Here is a 19,914-nt window from a genome sequence, read left to right as displayed (position 1 = left end):
TAGAGTACTATAAATAGTAGAGTACAATTAATAGTAGAGTAGGGCCTACTATAAATAGTAGAGTACTATAAATAGTAGAGTACAATTAATAGTATAGTACTATAAATAGTAGAGTACTATAAATGAATTAATAAAATAAGTTAAAACGATTCGTTCCACAGGTTTAGATTCAAGTTTGGTAACTCATCGCAAGTAACTCTATTGTTCTTGTAAGATCTAACAAAACAAAAATGTACAAAATGGTTAACATTAGCTTTTTTTGTGCTGAATATTGTAATTTCTATGCTTTTTTAATCTTTATTTGTATGCATCATTATTTCATATTTCGTGACTAATTTCATGTGGTTTTACAAATGGCTGTAACCTCACCAAATAATTATGAAAACATTAAACCACAATACATCATAAAGAACAAACATAGTACAAAAGAAAAAAAAACACCTTTGATGCAAACAAAATGTGGTATAGTAACTTACGGGAGACGGAATACATCAGGTTGAATACGCCAAACATCTTGCAGCGTGTCACAAAAGACCCGAGCCATTGTGACCTTACGGATTTCTTGTAATTGTTCTGTGAATAACAAAGAACCATAAGAAAAAGATGACTAACTAAGGAACGTCTACAACAACCACTTGAGGGTCTGTGACGTAAGACTAATTTCAAACCAATTATAAACCAAACTTCAACAAACATACCGTAAGTGAAGCTACTTTGAATATTACTCCGCTCGTGCCAAAAGTAATCACCAATTTTCAACTTTTGAAATTGCACACCGATGATGCAGGAAAATGTAGGTCCAATTGATCCGCCTCTCACTGGTGTTTCACATATTCCACCAGCATATAAATCTATATCATCAACGTGCCTAGAAGAAATTATCTTCTGTTTATTATTTTACCCGCTAAGATGTACTTTGTTAATACTTTATAATTTATCAAAGAAAAACTAAGTCAACTTAGAAATAGTATACACGATAAACAACTAAAATCTCCGATTTTACAGTACTTGTCCGAACAAGATTTTTCATTTTTTTAAATGATGCATGATCTAAAATAGTATCTCCATGGCTATATCTTATATCTTTAGTATTTGTTTTTTCTTCTAATGTTATATATCTATCTATTTTCGGCCATAATACCTGTACCGTACTAAATCCTTTTAAGTTAACAATGCTGTGGTAAAGTGTGAACTTACTTATATATTGATTTAAGTTTCTCTATCGTAGATGATCTAATACTATCCAACAAGTCATCAAAGTTATGTGCAAGTTTTAAGCCGCAAGCTTCACGAATTTTGTTGTAAGATGCAAGTCCGTGATCACGTCCACGTTGGATGTTGATCGCAAATAGATCTCTTCCAGGCCTGTATACAACAATATCATTATAAATTTCATTCATAATTAATATAACCATCCTAGAAACCATCCATGCTTAGGTCAATTACATTTTGTTTTTTTCACTCCTTCTTGTATGGTATAATACATATATAGGCCTATGTATTGTTATTTTACTGTTTTATTAGCAAATTTGAAAGAGTTTTTGCATGCATGTTTTTAACCTTTTACTTTATAAAACAAGACCATAATGTAAAACAGCTTCTACTATATCTAATATGTTTTATATATTTTTAAATAAATAGAAAAATATAGGAACGTAATCAATAATTATGTTTATTTTATCTAATTTAGATGACGTCATGACAAACTTTACGATAAACAATAAAATTGTAAAAGTTGTGTTTTTTATTGTTGTGTTTGTATTCATTATTTTGTTTTACCTCAGCCTGTAGAGAACATTTCATTTCTGTTGGCTGTTCATTGAATAACATAAAAAATAAATAAAATATTATGTCAGTTATGTGTAAATATTTGTTGACCAACTTATGCTTTTTTAATTGATGTTGACTAATTGTATTGCATCTGGATATCCTTACCCATCGATTGGTCGTGGTACCAGATGTTCAGTGATTTCCTCACTCAGCGACTCGTCTGTTTGACTCAAAGGCGTGACCATCTGGCCTAGCAGAATCCCATCAATACCTCCATTATCCTCATCATACACAATGCTCGCATTGTGAAACGTAAACCTAAGTAGAATCGGTTGGTATGGTTCATAGTACCTATTCACACGGGTGACACTTGAGGGTACTTGGCTATGTCCGAATCTAAACGCAGCAGACGAGAATTCATTTAGCACTGACGGGTTAACGAACGGACTATAATACGCGCCATTTCTTCCACTATCTTCTAACTCCAAACCGTAAAGTCTACGTGTTGATGCGTCCAGTATCGCTGGTAAATACTCACTGTACGTTATTCTTTGAAAAATCGCGCCTAATATTCTTCTAGTCTCTTCATACAAACGGTCGTTTGACCAATTTTGGTTGATCTCAGACAAAGAGGTAGCAATTTGGTTATGGTATCTTAGGAATACAGTATGTAAAGCAGTCAGACCTGGCTGTTCGGACGTTCGATTATCACCGGATAAACCGCACTTTAATTTGACATCTATGGCGCAGTTTGTAATGTAAGGATCATTCGGTAAATACATCTGTGTGGACGAACTGTTTGGCTTAAGTGTGTACTTTAGTAAGCCTTTACCTGAAAGTATTTAAAAGTAGCAATTGTGATTTAACGATTTCTTAAGATTACCGTAAGTCTTAAATTCAAATTTTGTTAGGTAGTAGTTCCCAGGAGTTGGATTATTGAAAGTAAATTCATATTTTAGTAGTTAAACACTTTGGGGAAGACTATTTTTTCTGTATTTGTGAAATATTTTCTAAGCCGTAACTATGTATATGTGTTGTGACTGACTACATGACTGACTGTTTGGAAACAACTTTGATACTATAAATAACGTTTATTTAGGCTCACATCAAATGAAATGTCAAAATGATACCTTGTGATATGTCTCTAAGTTGATTAGCTCTGACGTCATTATTACCATACACAAGAGACATGTCAAGAAATGACGTAATAGAGTTCAATTGTTGCCATGGATTCTCTTTGCAGTCTTTTGAAGGGACGTGTTGCGATCGTCTGAGTCGAATACAGTTTGAAAAACTCGGATCGTCGTCTGCAACCTGTATAGGCAGACAGGTGTCATTGGTTGAGCAGTTGCCACACAAATCTCCTAAACATGAATGGTTTACATATTTTAGATAATGAAAAAGCAAAATCTGTGATGGCATGCTTTCGAAGTCGAGTAACTCCCCTGGTTTTGCACTCTTAAGGGGCCCTCCAATTACATTGGGCTACTCATGCTCTGGGGCTCCTGACGCTCTTGAGCCCCTGGGTTAGGCCAGTGAGCGCTCCTAAGCCTGTTTTTCTGTCGACGTTATTCGACGCTATCGTTAATAATAATTGACGATCTTCTACATAAACATTGAACTGTTAACGATTTACAAAGGTACACTGAACGATCATCAACGACGATAGCGTCGAATAACGTCGACAGGAAAACAGGCTTTAGCCGTTACACCACTGGTAGTCCTTCACAAGTGGGAAAAGGGATCGGTACTTAATGTATGTAAGTTTTTCCAAAAGTCTTACCTTCTACAGGTGAATGGCTTATATCATGGATCAAAAATTGTCCAAAATCCATCACAAACGAGGCAAAATCTTTATCAGGCATATGGTATCGAACTTCGTCTTCTGCTGTCATCATTAGGCTGATTTCTCGTGGGCTAGGAAGAGGAGAGCAATTGTGCGACAGACGTGGAAGCGACCGACCTAATGAGAATACAAAATAACAATTGGGACTTACGTTCATTATACAGCATTGCATGCTAGTCACATGTCACTATCATAAGAATTAATGTAAAATTAAAACGAGTCACAATTAAAACTTTATTCGTAAGTTGTTATAATGATCTCTTACTCTTGGATGATAAGTTGTGCTTTTTAAAATGTTATTTTTGTATTTTAACATTATTTTATTGATATTTGTCTACCACGACCACACGAATTTCTCATTTGGGATAATAACGCTTTATAGAATTGAATTGAAGATGCTATATACATTATATTTTCCTAGATGCACATAAAAGCATCGGGTGCCAATCTAAAGAAGTGAGAGGCATCTTTAAATGTAGTGTAAGTTCAATTCAATTCAATTCAATTCAATTTATTTTCATAAGATACATCATTGTGAAATAATATTACAGTGTTTTTTTTTATTTTTATAATTATAATGCACTTATGCTGGAGAAACATAAATAAGCCCAGAGGGCTTTAAGGCTAGTTCCACCAGAAAAAAAAAAAATTCAAAAAGTATAAGTTAAATAAGTATATCTAGGGACGTAGGCTGGGGGTGCGGAGGTGCAAAGAAGTTTCATTTTTCATTAATAAAATCCTACCATCTGAATAGTTAGCCGGTCTTATCCTCTCCAATGGGGTGCCAGCCTTCCCCCAGTTTACCTTGAATTCATTATTACAGGAACCATCAATCGTTCTATACCGCTTCGATGGCGGGCAGTCATTGTATACTTTATTGATACCGGCAGCAGGACACGCGGGTCTGTGGAAATCGTGAACAAAATAACACAAGGATATAAGGTTCCTTGTCTCTAGTCATTAAGATGGCATTTGTCTACTAAGGCTTGCCTCTCATTAGGACGCAGCGCAGGACGTGTATACGTAACGCAAGCGAGTTGACTACTGCCAAGCTACAGTTCGAATAATCCGTCGCTTGTGATTGGTCAAATCACTTACGATGCACTTCTGCGTTGCGTCCTAGTGGGAAAACGATCGCAAGTTGGACAGTTAGGCCTACTGACGTCAGATTATTTTTGTTCTTAACAATAACATTTTCTAATGATAATAACAATAAATGGTGCCTACATATACAGATACAATAACAGTATTCGTACCTCCAATACCACCTGTCCTGCTGAAGTAAATTCGAAATCTTAGAATCTGCTTATAAAAGAGATTACAATCATATTAATTTCTAAAATTCATATTTGACCTTTAGCCTTAATTTTAATATTTTAACCATTGCAAACAAAAGGTCATACCTCCACAACGCCGAAGCTCTGTCTACATCAAAATAGTTTGACAAAAAAAGTGGGATGTGCCCAAATATGGTCACGATATGCCCAAATATGGTAGTGATACGACATCTTTATGTCCATATATTTTTTGTCACATACAATTTGATAGTGTAGACAGAGCTTTAGATGAAATGAAATAACTTTACACATGTATTATATGTATGAAACGCCATATGTGCCAAAATATCTTTTTACCAATATTACTCTTAGACTGTTGTGAGTAATAATAACTCGTTTTATATAGCACCGATAAACACACGTTCTGTAGCCCTACATTAAGTATAGATAATTAATGGTACTCACCAACAACAGGTAATAATGTCATAAAAATATAAATACAGTTACTGAAACAAAATATTAAAATAAAATAAATAGTTCAATGATATAGTTGGTTCTTTCAAAAGTTTATTTTGAAAAAAAAACCAGTTCTTTAGATTAACAATTTGGGCCTACAAAAAATGGCCAACATTAGACACTAAATATTGATTATTAAAGTAGTACTAAAAACAATAAATAAAATTATAAATAAATTATAAAAATTATAAATTATAAATAAAATTATTATATCAATCAATCAATCAATCAAAGTAGCATTTATTTCTCTAACTTCATAATAATTAAAAAATAACCGTACAGGACAAAAACTATAATGAAGAGTTTTAGTTTCAGAAAAATGCTAAATATAAAAGCTATAATAAGTGAAAGGATAATTACACAAAACTGTCGTTTCAATTTAAAAGAAAAATTCTTCTTCAGCACTTTTTGATAGGAACTGATACATGTTCCCAAAGTTTTGGACTAGTGAACTTAATTCTGTGTTTAAAAGATGTAGGACAATACATTAATGGTCTATCTCAGATACAACCTGTATGCAAACATTGCCGCCATATATTATGAGGCAGTGTTAATCTTAAGACACTACAAACCCTGAAAAATAATTATTAATAACTATGAAAGAAAGCAGCTAACCTGAAAGCGTATGCGATTCGCATTATGCCCGGTCGGTTTATGTTGGTGCCGAAAGAACAGTGAAAAAAAAAACAACCTTGCGGCTATAACATATTACTTTAAATGCAAGGTTCAAAAATTGATATAATTAATCCACTGAATTACAGTTTTGGTTTGAATAACTGTTTTTTTATACATTGAAATCCCGTTGATCCTAGTAACTAATCCAATTGGATATTTCTACAGCGCGTCACAGCACCATGGTTACTTAATATCAGAAAATCGCGAGTGATTGATACACTGATAAAATAAGGTTATACTGTAATGCGGATATTGACAGACGAATACTATGAATGGAATATTCATTTTATTAATAGCTTTATTATAAAACAATAACTTTTTGAAGCGATAAGCCTGTCAACTGGTCTGAACTTTCTACCAATCTTAAGATATATTCCCGAGAGCGGTTGGAAAACGGCAATCGCAAACATTGATACGATTATGAATGAATTCATTAAAGTTGAATTGAAAGAGCACGCAGAAACCATTGACTTCAACAATCCACGTGACTTCATCGATGAGTTTTTAAAAGCAAAATCTGAACTTGAAAACGCTGACGAGAATACTGACGCATTTGACAATGAATCGGCCGAACAGATTGTTCTGGAACTTTTTATCGCTGGAACTGAAACAACCGCATCAACTTTAAAATGGGCAATTCTGTACTTAGCTCTTAATCCTGACATCCAGGCTAAGGTGTACGACGAAATTGAATCAGTGTGCGGAGAGACCAATCCTCCAACTGTGAAAGACCGACCGAAACTTGTGTACACTGAGGCAGTGATGAAGTGACCCGTATCCGACCCGTTGCTCCATTTAGGTAAATAATATTCGTTTTGAATTGTACCTGAACATTTATTCTTATTAATTGGGTATCAGTACCACAGAATATTTAAGGTCAACATTAGATATCTCATATCATGCATGTTTTAATGTAAACGTTGAAATAAATAGATTAATACTTTATTGCAATTTATAGAACAAAAATTGAAATACGAATTGAATTTGAACAATTTAGCAAATTAGGAAAAATTAAGAATAATAATAAGAATAATATAAGTTATAAACATGGGAAATAATAATAATAAATAAAGCATTTTATACACACTGTTTTACATACAGGTATCCCCCATGCTGTTCTACACGATACGTGCTACCAGGGGCATTTTATACCAAAAGGTACAACCGTTATACCAAATATTTGGGCAGTGATGCATGACCAAACCACAAGGCATGAACCAGAGAAATTTAAACCAGAACGATTTATTGATGAAAAAAGTAATATAATCAAAACAGTTAATCCCATTCTCGGTTGGTAGGTTATTTTTTTTCAGTACCTAAAATGTGTAAGCCCTAGTTTTAGAACTATAATAGAAGAAATCTCTTTTATTATTTTTCTGCAGAAAAGTATAACTAATATGATTTTTTTTAATAGGTCGCCGTTCATGCCCAGGAGAGCAATTGCACGTATAAACCTGTATTTGTTCTTCACACACTAAGTTCATCAGTTCAAGTTTGCATTACCTCCAGACAAGCCGAAAACAACAACGGAACCACATGTTGGAATAACCTTATCTCCCAAGCCATATCAACTGATAATCACCAACAGAAATTAAATCAAACCGAAATTGTAACCCACACCCCTGTACATTTGAAATCGCCAGTTTTTTTACGCTGAAGTTACTGTGTATTCGAGAACCATCTGTGGACACGACCTAGATGTAGAGATCTAATTTATAGAATAAATAAATAAATCGAATCGTAATTGTGATGGTAAGTTGTTTTTTATTTTGATTTTTTGCTTTAATCGGTGAAACCTATTATTTACATATTTCGAAAATGTTCAATGTAAAAACACCAGAAGAATTCAAATAACAAAATAGTATCATTATGGGATGGAATATATTTAATTCTTTGAATAGAATATATATTTATCAAACAATAGATGTAAAAGTAAATCATTACAAACACCTTATTGTAAATATAATTATAATATAAAATTTATTATGAAAATGGCAACAAAAAATCACAATTTATTAATAAGCGACTTCGATAACTCTAGAGGGCGCCTTTCTAGTCCAGCGCGACGATGTAAATTTATATCATCGCGCTGGCCTCTCTAGGCCTAGATGGATCGCGACGATGTAAATTTATATCATCGCGTTGGCCTAGAGAGGCCTAGATGGATCGCGACGACGTAAATTTATATCATCGCGTTGGCATACAGAGGCCTAGATGGATCGCGACGATGTAAATTTATAGAGATCCCAAAAGGGTCCCTAGAGGATTCATATTCGGGTAAGAATTTTAGAATTCTGTGTGTAAAGGAAACTTTTTCCTGTATGGGTCAGCCTATTGGGACCAAATGTTTGACCGATTTCGATTACAGAGCCGGTATGACCCATAGAGAACAGAAAAGATCTGATCCTATATAAGGATCCCATGTGAGATTATTCGGAAAAACTTTATAGGTTCCTTCATGAAGAGAAAGTGCTCTTCATACTGTACCAAAGTGTTACAATCAATACCAAGATACCGCGAACCACCACACCCCCACCCCTACCACTTTGAATTAAAATCCATAAATAGGCTCCATGTACAGTATTTAAAAGGTCAATACTCACACAAGTTATTTTTCAAACATTATAATCCATTAGAGTGAATATAAGTATATATCTATTATTATTATAAACAATTAATGTTCGCCTACTATCAACTATTTTTTATATTTAGATGAGAAAAGTGGGTAAAAAATGTTAATACACACAAAATACATGTTCCAGTCATTTATTTAAGAAGAATATACATATACATTGCGAACAATTTGACACCAAAACTGGCTCCCTACGACAAATATTTATTATTTATTTATAGATTTATATTATCAAAGAGAATAAATTTATGTCAAAGGTCAATAACCACACTTCTGGTCATTTTCAAGTAAGATCTTCTGTTAAACTGAATATAAGCATATATCTTGGGAACAATTTGCACATAGTTTTAATTCTCTCCGACCTGCCGTTACTTAGATATGACGAAGAGAGGTCAAAGGTCAAAATTGCTAAAAATGGGGTTTCCGGTCAATTCTACAAAAATATTCTGTTAAAGCTAATATAGAATTGAATATATATATATAATGATGATTAAAGAATTTTGAATTGAATTGAATTGAATTATAAACATAATTATACATTGTGAACAATTTGACACAAAAATTAACTCAATATGTCTAGTAAATCCAGAGATATAGCATGTTTGCATGAAAATAGCGGCCATTTTGTTTATGCTAATTACGCAAATTGCGCAATGCAGTCAAAAAATTCTTCATTCTGATGATATCGAGAATCAAAATCCATAAAAAAAAACTATAAAAAACATTGCAAGGTTAGACCCCTTGGCTGACTGGTTCTTGGGAAACTCTCGCCGCGCCTCCAACCGTACATCCTGGCATTCTAAATCAGTACCTAGTCACTATTTATCTGCCAATGCATATGTTGCTGAATGTGAAAGACTTCGCAGTATCCGTCACCAACAGAGTAGTTAGAAACCTAATTGCAGATGCTGAATACAAATATGTTAACAAATAAAAGAACCCAACAGACTCATCCGTAGCAGAGAAGTACTTTGCTTAACTAAATATTTTGGACCTGGGGGTTATCGTCTGCCATGACGGGATTAGGCCATATAGTAGATATTAATTGTGTTTTATTTTTTCATATTTAGAGAGCGTATTTATTTGAATATACATGTTACCACATTACACCCAAACAATAAATGCCTCCCCGAATCAACTCCTCTTATACATGGAATCCAGGGATGTGATACTACATCCCATCTATCCGGTATAGGAAAAGGTGTGCTTACAATGGAAAAGGTGTGCTTCTGTAAAACCAAACTTTTCCTAAAAGGAAATTTTCATTGGTAGCTATATACTGTATAAAGGGAACTATGGAGACTTTGGACAGCCTACATTATTAAAGGTTCTGTGAGAAATTAGCAAAAAGCAAAACGGCACTTGAAATAAAATATATTTACCAACAACTAATGCTGCAAATATTGCCATGATACAGTAGTGGATAGAAAAAAAAAACTCTTTAAATGGCGTGTCCATTGACGACACTACCACTGTTTGTGAAGAATGCCACGGCATCAGCACGTATGCTCAATTTCTATCCATAGACAGAGGATGATAACCTGAAAATGAAAGTGAATGGATACATAGATTGCAAGATTGTTGTGACCGTACAATGTAAATGAACTAAGTTTTATTAGAGACCGTGGTCCTATGCATTATAATGCATATGACTATGTTGTCTATTATTATAACCGTGGTGATATTTTGATACTTAAATTAATATATATATTGCAGAAATATAAAAAGCACTGTAAAAACTGCTATCAAGTGGTAGTGGTGTTTATTATCAGTCCGGTTGTACATTTATTATGTTACTCTGTATTTTGCTATATTATCTGTGGAAATAAATGTATTATAATAATATAGTATATAATAAATTATTATTCCCCAACCAACAAAACGGACTGAATTCTGCTTCGGGCACGCTCTCCTGACACCATATAAACAATCTACGATCATTGCTTGATCCTTGCCGAAAAGGAGCCCTCCCTGCAAAATTCCGGGCTTCCGTGTTTCATATTTATTCTGTATTTTCACGTGCTAGCTCATTCGTCTAATAACTCCATTACACGTGTATGTACTTTGTACGTCCTTATGCTAAAGGTTAATATGTAAAATGGAAATATAGGAAGGAAATACATCTTGGTTTGTAAATTACAGTATATGAATAGAGTATCTTGATCAGGCGTTTATTGTTTGCGTAGACGTCACGTGCTCCGTATTCCAATTTTGACTATTTATCTGTCACTTGGTCACATTCATTTCTCGGGTTTACGTCAACATGGACCTTTTCGATTTATTTTGTGGAATCAACTTCCAAACTTGTATTATTGGAATTACAATTTTGCTGTTTATTTTGTACATTACAAGGGATCTGCGTCGTAACCTGCTACCAGGACCATGGGGGCTTCCTGGCCTTGGTATAATTTTATTCATGGGAATTCAACCACAAAAGACACTGACAAGATATTCTAAGAAGTACGGGCCGGTGTTTTCGGGTTATTTTGGAAGCAGACTGGTGGTTTTCGTCAATGATTTCAAGTCCATGAAGCAGATGTTTGTTAGATCGGGAGACACTTTCAATAATCGTTCGAAACTTCTTGTTGTTGACGAAGCGTCTCACGGAAAAGGTAACGTATTGACTGTGCTTATCTTTATACAAATCAGCAACTAAAAAGTTAAATGATCACGTTTACTATTGGCCTCACATTTTATTAGAACACCATATTTTGGCAACTCATGTATTCTAAGGCATAGGTCGTGATGTAATAAGACTGACATTATGCCTTTTTTGACTTGTGCGGTTACCCGAAACAATATAATAATCTTAATAATTATGATTTGCTTTTTAAGGACTAGCAAGTGGCTATTTGCATCTTCAGTTAAAAGAGAAAAGAAGATTTACCATAAAAATACTTCGGAGTTTGGGAATAGGTAAATCAGCATTTGAAACTACTATTGTACACGAACTAGAATACCTGAAAAGTAAACTGTTAGAAGTTGCTGATACGTCTGTTGCATACGACCCTAAACATATCATTGAAAACGCCGTTTCAAACATCATATGTGGAATAGTTTTTGGAAAACGTTACAAGTACGACGATCCAAAATTCAAACGATTTCTCAGTTTAATGTACGAACATTTTGAATTATTATCCCAGTCTGCAGTCCTGAACTTTCTACCGGTTTTCAAATATATTCCTAGGAGCGGTTGGAAAACGGTAATAGGGAGGTTTCGCAACCTTACGAATACGATAACGAAAACGGATACGTCATACATTTGTGAAACTTTTGAGCTGATCCCCATTTCATATTCGTAAAGCGTATTCGTGTTGACGAATATCACCAGTCATATTCGTAACTACAAAACGAGTATAGTTTTTGATCTATTTTGCACATTTTGCATTTGAATTAGGAATGATTCATGATTATAATATAATTATAGCTTTATTGAAAGTAATTTACTAAAGTAATTTACTAAAATGCCATGTCAATTTAGATAAATAGCAGTTTTTAAAGTCCTCACTCGCTTTGATGTTACGCTAGGCCTAGGCAGCCAAGCACCAAGCAACACGTACCTGCGCTTCGCTCAAATTTACCGCAGTCATATTTTGGACGCGCCTCGATATTTCGTTGCCATGCGAAACAGATTTTTTGATGGCTTACGAAAACGAATACGTGTGCGTGACGTATCCGTTTTCGTTACCGTATTCGTAAGATTGCGAAACCTCTCTATTGACAAACTTTTATACGATTATGAATGAATTCATTAAAGTTGAATTTAAAGAGCATACAGACACCATTGACATCAACAATCCACGTGATTTCATCGATGAGTTTTTAAAAACAAAATCTGAACTGGAGAGCGCTGGTGAGAATACTGATGCGTTTGACGATGAATCGGCCGAACAAATTATTGTTGATCTTTTTTTCGCGGGAAGTGAAACAACCGCAACATCTTTAAAATGGGCATTTCTGTACTTAGCTCTCTATCCAGAGATTCAGGCGAAGGTGTATGACGAAATTGAATCAGTTTGCGGACAGACCAATCCTCCAACTTTGAAGGACCGATTGAAACTTGTTTACACTGAGGCAGTGATGATGGAGGTCACCCGTATCCGACCCGTTGCTCCATTAGGTAAATCATCGTCTGATTATCTGCGCATCCATAGGCTACTGTATGTTTCTGAGTCTAGTAATAGTAAACAAAAAATAACATGGCCAATTGGACAATTTATATACCTGTTGTTTTCATCCATCATTCATAAAAATATAAAGTCTAGAAATTAATTACAGCCTAGTCTTAAATTATCGTTTTGAAATACATAAATATATACTGTATTTCCTAATGTGTGTTGACATTTTTTACATTAATGTTTCCCACAGGTGTGCCACATGCTGTTCTGCACGATACGTACTACGAGGGCCATTTTATACCAAAAGGTACAACCGTCATACAAAATATTTGGGCAGTGATGTATGACCAAACAACTTGGCAAGAACCAGACAAATTTAAACCAGAAAGATTTATCGATACAAAATGTAATCTTATTAAAAGTGAGGAGTTAATTCCATTTTCTATTGGTAGGTATTCAACATCTACCAAAAGTAGGCCTAATGGTACATGATACATGATAAATTAAAGATGTATTGCCTCCCTGAAAAATAATGTTTACAATTTTTGTTGTTGAATATGCCATTTTATTGTTACATAATTATCCACTTTGACCAAAAATTGGATCTAAACAAAACTTATTTACCTGAAAAACTGTAATTTAAAGCAAACAATTGTCAAATTGGCTGCCAGCCAATGGATTGGTTGAATTTAACCATTTATTATGTTATTTTATAAGTGAAAACATTATATTTTTTTTCTATGGAAGTGATTAACTTTATCAAAACTACAAAAATAACCAAATAACGTTTGATTTAATAATCTGATCTAAGAATTCATTTCTCATGTTTTGAGAGGACAATACATCTTTAATAATCAAACATTCATATAGCGCCAATTAAAAAAAAATGGTAAAAAAAAGACGATAATCAAAAATGATGATTCATGATTATACATGATAATAATAAAGATTTCTAATCTTTCTCTAACGCACCCAAAAGTACCCAAGGCGCTTTTAATAACTCCACATGACGAAGCTTACACAATCCAATTCCAATCTAATTGAACAAAGTGTATTAATTATTGATTAAATTGTATATTATTCTGTCTTTTGCATTTTTATTTCCTGATAGGTCGCCGTGCCTGTCCAGGGGAGCAACTAGCCCGCATGGAAATGTATCTGTTTTTCACACACTTAGTTCATCAGTTCAAATTTGAATTACCCGCAGACAAGCCAGCTCCAACAACAGAACCACATGTTGGATTAACGTTGTCACCCAAGCCATATCAACTGATAATCACGAACAGAAATTAAATTGTAATAATTGATAATCAGCAAAATATGATCATTTAGGTTAAAGTTGTAAATCGTTATACTTTATAAGTATACTATACAATATACGATATAGTGATAATAAAGTTATAGGTAATTATTATGTTCTATAAAATATATATTATGATGTAGTAAATTAGTTCTTTACATTTATATATTTCTCCGTCATGTGAATTTACTAGACTCAACAATAATTTACTTCATTTTCCGTAGATGAAATCTAGGTCTAGAGAAATGACGACATTTATAAACAAATTGAACACTGGTTGTCTCCATTGAAGTGTATTTCGTCTACTGATGTCGATAGCAGCTCTATCTCGGAATTCCCTCAATCAAAATAATAAATGTGCAAATGAGTCGATGGTCGTCTCCAATAAACTGTCTTTCGTCTGCGTAAAATGGTTCGATACCAGCTCTATTCCCAATAAAAATAGGCCTAATATATAGGAAGATGGAAACCATCGCATCTTAAAATTCAGAAGATACCTTTGTACGCATTTGTAATTATAGATACAAATTAAATGTTACTTTAACTACTTTATTTTGAACATTTTTATTTCCGTTTAATTAATTTGTATCATTTTAAATATCAACTTTTCAATCTTAAGATCATGCTAGGGTTGTTTGCAAAATTGTTTCTCTTTTAGAGAGTAGACCACCAGTGCATTACATTTCCTTAAAACATTGTTTCACATTGTCAGTTTTAAGTAACGCGTTCTTGATATATGTTTCAATAACTTGTTAGGAAGAGAGCTTATATACCTTTTGATTATACTATTAGTATTTTAACGCTTATTATAAAACACGTTTTTTATCACTTCCCTCCAACAAACAAGGCCATATATACATGGCTGCAGTCGCGTGCTCAAGTTAGTGTTTACCGACCAACCAACCGACCAACATAGTGAGCTGTAGAGTCTGAGTACTCTGACGTCCGTTTACACACGCTCAAAGTTTGCAAGTCGGATTGTTTTAGACTTACTCGAGTTGACCCAGAGGACTTGTTGTTGCCCGTTTACCATCACAGAGTTTGTGTTGTTGTTGACTTGATAGCTATTCGGGTAATAGCTTAATGGGTATTATCAGTTTGTATTAGTAGTTGTTTATGTATATTGCGTTTGTACCCGATATTGATAACTATAATGTGATACCCAGACAAACATCATGTTTTTGTAATGTCAACATATGTACATATCCTCCCATGAAGTTAAATAAACCTTTGTACTTTCTAGCTCAATATAATACCCCTTGTACATTACCATTGTTTCTCCAACTCGAGTTGGTTAAGCCGGATCGAGGACCCGAGTTCGGCGTCCCGGTGTGTTATGACTTCTTTAATTTAATTAGGTGTTTGGATGTGATAGTGATAGAGTAGAGTAGAGTTAAGAATTGCATTGAAACAGCATAGCGCTCCGATCAGCCGAGTAGAACAGTTAGGTTCTATACTGCATTCCGACTTAATATTATTAAAACAATTTTGGCACTCATGGCGTTTCATACGTATAATCTTGAGTTTGAAATACAATTTATTTGTTTTTTTAGGGATCTTATGACACAAGTATTTCTACTTCTAATTTGATTCCTAAATTCTTTTTTTATTTCTGTTCAAAGCCTTTCTTTTTTTGAATATATATATATATAAATATCGCCATTAAATATCATTAGTTTATGATACGAAACTAACCAATCAAATTTCACGGATAGACTCAGAGAAGTGTTATATAAAACACATACGTCATATCCTCTGCATTGCTAAGTTGTTGATTGTTGATCTTCATACACTTGTTACAGCATTCAGCATTTCTTGGGGTTACGTCAAACATGGAGTTTCATTACGACGACTTATTTTCTAGAATCAACTTCAAAACTTGTATTCTTGGAATTACAATGTTGTTGTTTCTTTTGTACATTACAAGTGATCTGCGTCGTAACCTGCTACCAGGACCATGGGGGATTCCTGTCCTTGGTATAAGTCCATTCTTGGGAAGTCAACCACAAAAGGTACTGGTAAGATATTCTAAGAAGTATGGTCCAGTGTTTTCGGGTTATCTTGGAAGCAGACTGGTGGTTTTCGTCAATGATTTCAAGTCAATGAAGCAGATGTTCGCTAAATCAGGAGACACTTTTAATGATCGTCCGAAACTGCTCGTGATTGATGAAATAAGTCACGGAAAAGGTAACGTGTTTTGTGTACAGATAGTTTTCTTTAGTTAGTGTTATACTGTACTTTGTTAAAAGCGCCATGAAAATCAAAGAAAAGAAGTAATAATGTTTCTGAAACATTATTACATTAGATATGCGACGACATATACGACCTTTTTAATAGGATACATCTTTCAAAGGTCGTAGGTCATGGTAATGTCATAATTATTGTGATAACATGATATCATTATTATGTATGTTGTTATAAGGTTTGCAGTACACCTATAGTGTATAGTTCTCAAAAGAACTGTTGAGTTTCTCGACGTTTCGCTCAGGAGTGAGAATGCAGAATAGGAGAGCAAGACACATCATCCATAGTTATGCATTCTCACAAACAACACCGAGTTAATTGGATAGATGCTAATCTGATTGCTACTGTTCCTTCTTGACATTCCAGAGAAGACATTGAAATCTACAAACACAAAATGTGTATTTAATACCGTCCATCAATACATTTGTTATTAGTGACATTTGGCTATCTTTAACAAATCTACATCGACTGTAAACCATGCCATAGTCTTTGGCCAGTTTACATTTCACAACCCTTTCAAGACTCATGGTTTTTGTTCAGCCAGTCTACACCCAGCTGCGAGACAATGCTATTGTATATAGCGTGTCTCCCTTTGCTGTTCACACCTCTTTGAAACACGAATTTTGCTATAGTTTTAGCTTTCACACCAGTCCCAGTCAATTTCACTTTTATTATTAGTTTCCTGGACTTTCTGCATTATCACTCTTGAGGACGATCAAAGTATATTAATCGAAACGTCGAGAAACTCAATATCCCTAGTTCTTTCCCGAACTATATATACTTGGTGTACCGCAATTATTGATTTCATCATGCAAACCTTCAAACAATATATTCTCATTTTTTTTGGCCAAACCGATCTAATAATCTCACAATTTTGATTTGATAGGATTAGCGAATGGGTATTTGCATCTCCAATTAAAAGAGAAAAGAAGATTTACCATGAAAATATTTCGAAGTATGGGAATAGGTAAATCAAGATTTGAAAATACAATTGTAAACGAACTAGAATACATGAAAACTGAATTATTAGAAGTAGCTAATACGTCAGTTGAATACGACCCACAACATATCATCGACAATTCCGTTTCAAATATCATATGTGGAATCGTTTTTGGAAAACGTTACAAGTACGACGATCCCAAATTCAACCGATTTCTAAGTACACTGTATGCAATATTTGAAATTCTATCTCAGTCTTCAGCTCTGAACTTTCTACCGATCTTGAGGTATATTCCTGGAAGCGGTTGGAAGACGGTGATAAACAAAGTAGATACGATTATGAATGAATTCATTAAAGCTGAATTGAAAGAGCATACAGAAACCATTGACGTCAACAATCCACGTGATTTCATCGATGAGTTTTTTAAAACAAAATTTCAACTGGAAAACGCTGGTGAGAATACGGATGCGTTTGATAAGGAATCGGCCGAACAAGTTGTTGTTGATCTTTTTGCCGCTGGAACGGAAACCACTGCATCAACTTTAAAATGGGCAATTCTGTACCTAGCTCTTAATCAAGACATCCAGGCTAAGATGTATGACGAAATTGTGTCAGTGTGCGGACAGACCAATCCTCCAACTTTGAAAGACCGACCGAAACTTGTATACACTGAGGCAGTGATGATGGAAGTTACCCGTATCCGACCCGCAGTTCCATTAGGTAAATTATTGCTTTGTGTTTAATATCATTGCAAAATTCTTCCTCAGTCTATCAGTATATTTTCGTTTCCACGACGCTCAACACGAGTTATTCTAAGAGGCATTATGTGCACAGTGTTTCTGAGAGTGCACAGAATAACTTTCTGCGTAGTACATTATCAAATTAATGTTTACATTAATGTTTCCCACAGGTGTGCCACATGGTGTTCTGCACGATACGTATTACGAGGGCCATTTTATACCAAAAGGTACAACTGTGATACAAAATGTTTGGGCGGCGTTGCATGACCAAACTACTTGGCAGGAACCAGAGAAATTTAACCCAGAAAGATTTCTCGATGAGAGATGTAATATTATTAAAAATGAGGAGTTAATTCCATTCTCCATTGGTAAGTATTGAATACAAATAATTTGTAATGCGTTTAACAGAAACCGGCCATCTTTAAGCCTAGTACAATAACAAACTCTTAACTTCTTGTCAAACTCCGAGTCTGCAACTGTTTTATTTAGGGAAGGATATTTCTGCTAGGCTGTTCATTTGAAAATCACATAACTACAGTAAGCCATGCGATCCCAACTGGACATCCTTCAAAACACAACCTTCTCCAAACAGGGGCAAACTCGAAGTGTAGACTATAAGCTTAACACGCCCTCCAAAATCAGTTGTTGTGCGCGCCTCGTATCTTATTGTCTGCGCTTACCAGAACAATCAATTGCTTAAATTTGAGGAAGATACAAAGCGACCACAATGATTCGTTTTCTTCTGGCATTTTCCAAACGGTGGATTTTTGCGTTTTTTGTTTGGCGTCAATTAGCTCATTCATTTGAAAGTTTTTTTTATAATATTTTTATTATTTAGATTTTAAAAAATTATTTTTTTTCAGGTCGCCGTTCATGCCCAGGAGAGCAATTAGCACGTATAAATCTGTATCTGTTTTTCACACACTTAGTTCATCAGTTCAAGTTTGAATTACCTCCAGACAAGCCGAAACCAACAACGGAACCACATGTTGGAATAACCTTATCTCCCAAGCCATATAAACTGATAATCACCAACAGAAATTAGATAGGCCTAATGAGCTGCAATTGGCTTGCATTCATCTGTATACGTTTGATTTTTCTTATCTCAAGTTTTAGTTCAATTATTACGGATTCTTAGTACATTGTTTAGTTAAGCTTGATGATGAGATTAACAAGCGGATTAAAACCTTAGAACCATTTTTATCCTTTTTACAGTTCATCAGTTCAAATTCGAATTATCGGCAAACCAGAAACCAAGTACTGAGCCATATGTTTGAAAAAGGTTATCGTCAAAAGCCAAATCGACTAATAATTATGAACAGAAATTTAAATGAGCAACCCTAAGCTGTATACGTTTGATTTGTCTTCAAGTTCACTATCTATTTCCTAATACATTGCTTTGTACGTTTCTATATTACTCTCAAAAAGTGGCTTTAACAGTTTACCTTTTTATCTTTATCTACAGTTTTTAGATTAATCTTTTATATTATTATACAAATAGGAATGAATAAATAAGTTCTCCAGTTAACTTGTGAATGTCTACCATTTTTAATTTCTCCTAACTGAATATACGGTGTTTAACTATTCTGTATATAAACTTGTAACGAACTAAAAATAGGCATACGCAAGGATAATGAAAGAAATAACAAGGCCATATACATGGCTGCAGTCGCGTGCTCAAATGTGAGTTAGTGTTTACCGACCGACCGACCCACAAACCGACACAGTGAGCTGTAGAGTTGCACGCGACTAAAAATGTACATTCAGGACCAAACATCTGAAGATTGAGGCACTCCTCATAAAACAGCATGTAGTGCATTTAAATGTTAGGCCTATAACTAGCGTCTTTGAGTATT

The 19,914-nt window shown here is 34.4% G+C and overlaps 3 protein-coding genes across 3 annotated transcripts; 2 read left to right on the top strand and 1 right to left on the bottom strand.

Annotated features, from left to right (window-relative positions):
- Positions 1-140: 140 nt before the first annotated feature.
- On the bottom strand, positions 141-6,047 carry LOC144834700 (peroxidasin homolog pxn-1-like). Its single transcript, XM_078689594.1, has 9 exons — positions 6,025-6,047; positions 4,360-4,520; positions 3,554-3,733; positions 2,901-3,134; positions 1,936-2,602; positions 1,198-1,365; positions 699-868; positions 477-573; positions 141-216 (listed from the first exon to the last, which is right to left on the bottom strand). Exons 1-9 carry the CDS (start codon positions 6,045-6,047, stop codon positions 141-143), a joined length of 1,776 nt encoding a protein of 591 aa, XP_078545720.1.
- Positions 6,048-10,807: 4,760 nt separating this feature from the next.
- LOC144834699 (cytochrome P450 2U1-like) lies at positions 10,808-14,554 on the top strand. Its single transcript, XM_078689593.1, has 5 exons — positions 10,808-11,328; positions 11,552-12,012; positions 12,419-12,836; positions 13,085-13,282; positions 13,946-14,554. The coding sequence occupies exons 1-5, from the start codon at positions 10,980-10,982 to the stop codon at positions 14,125-14,127; spliced, it is 1,608 nt and encodes a 535-aa protein (XP_078545719.1). The 5' UTR covers positions 10,808-10,979; the 3' UTR covers positions 14,128-14,554.
- A 1,267-nt stretch (positions 14,555-15,821) lies between these two features.
- On the top strand, positions 15,822-19,516 carry LOC144834898 (cytochrome P450 2U1-like). Its single transcript, XM_078689879.1, has 4 exons — positions 15,822-16,321; positions 17,265-18,038; positions 18,229-18,426; positions 18,922-19,516. The coding sequence occupies exons 1-4, from the start codon at positions 15,967-15,969 to the stop codon at positions 19,101-19,103; spliced, it is 1,509 nt and encodes a 502-aa protein (XP_078546005.1). The 5' UTR covers positions 15,822-15,966; the 3' UTR covers positions 19,104-19,516.
- The last annotated feature ends 398 nt before the right edge of the window (positions 19,517-19,914 follow it).

The sequence above is a fragment of the Antedon bifida genome, chromosome 2 (assembly GCF_963402885.1).
Source record: "Antedon bifida chromosome 2, ecAntBifi1.1, whole genome shotgun sequence".
In the NCBI taxonomy this organism is placed as follows: domain Eukaryota; kingdom Metazoa; phylum Echinodermata; class Crinoidea; order Comatulida; family Antedonidae; genus Antedon; species Antedon bifida.
The sequence above is the reverse complement of the archived record's forward strand: the minus strand, read 5'-3'. Positions and strand labels throughout refer to the sequence as shown.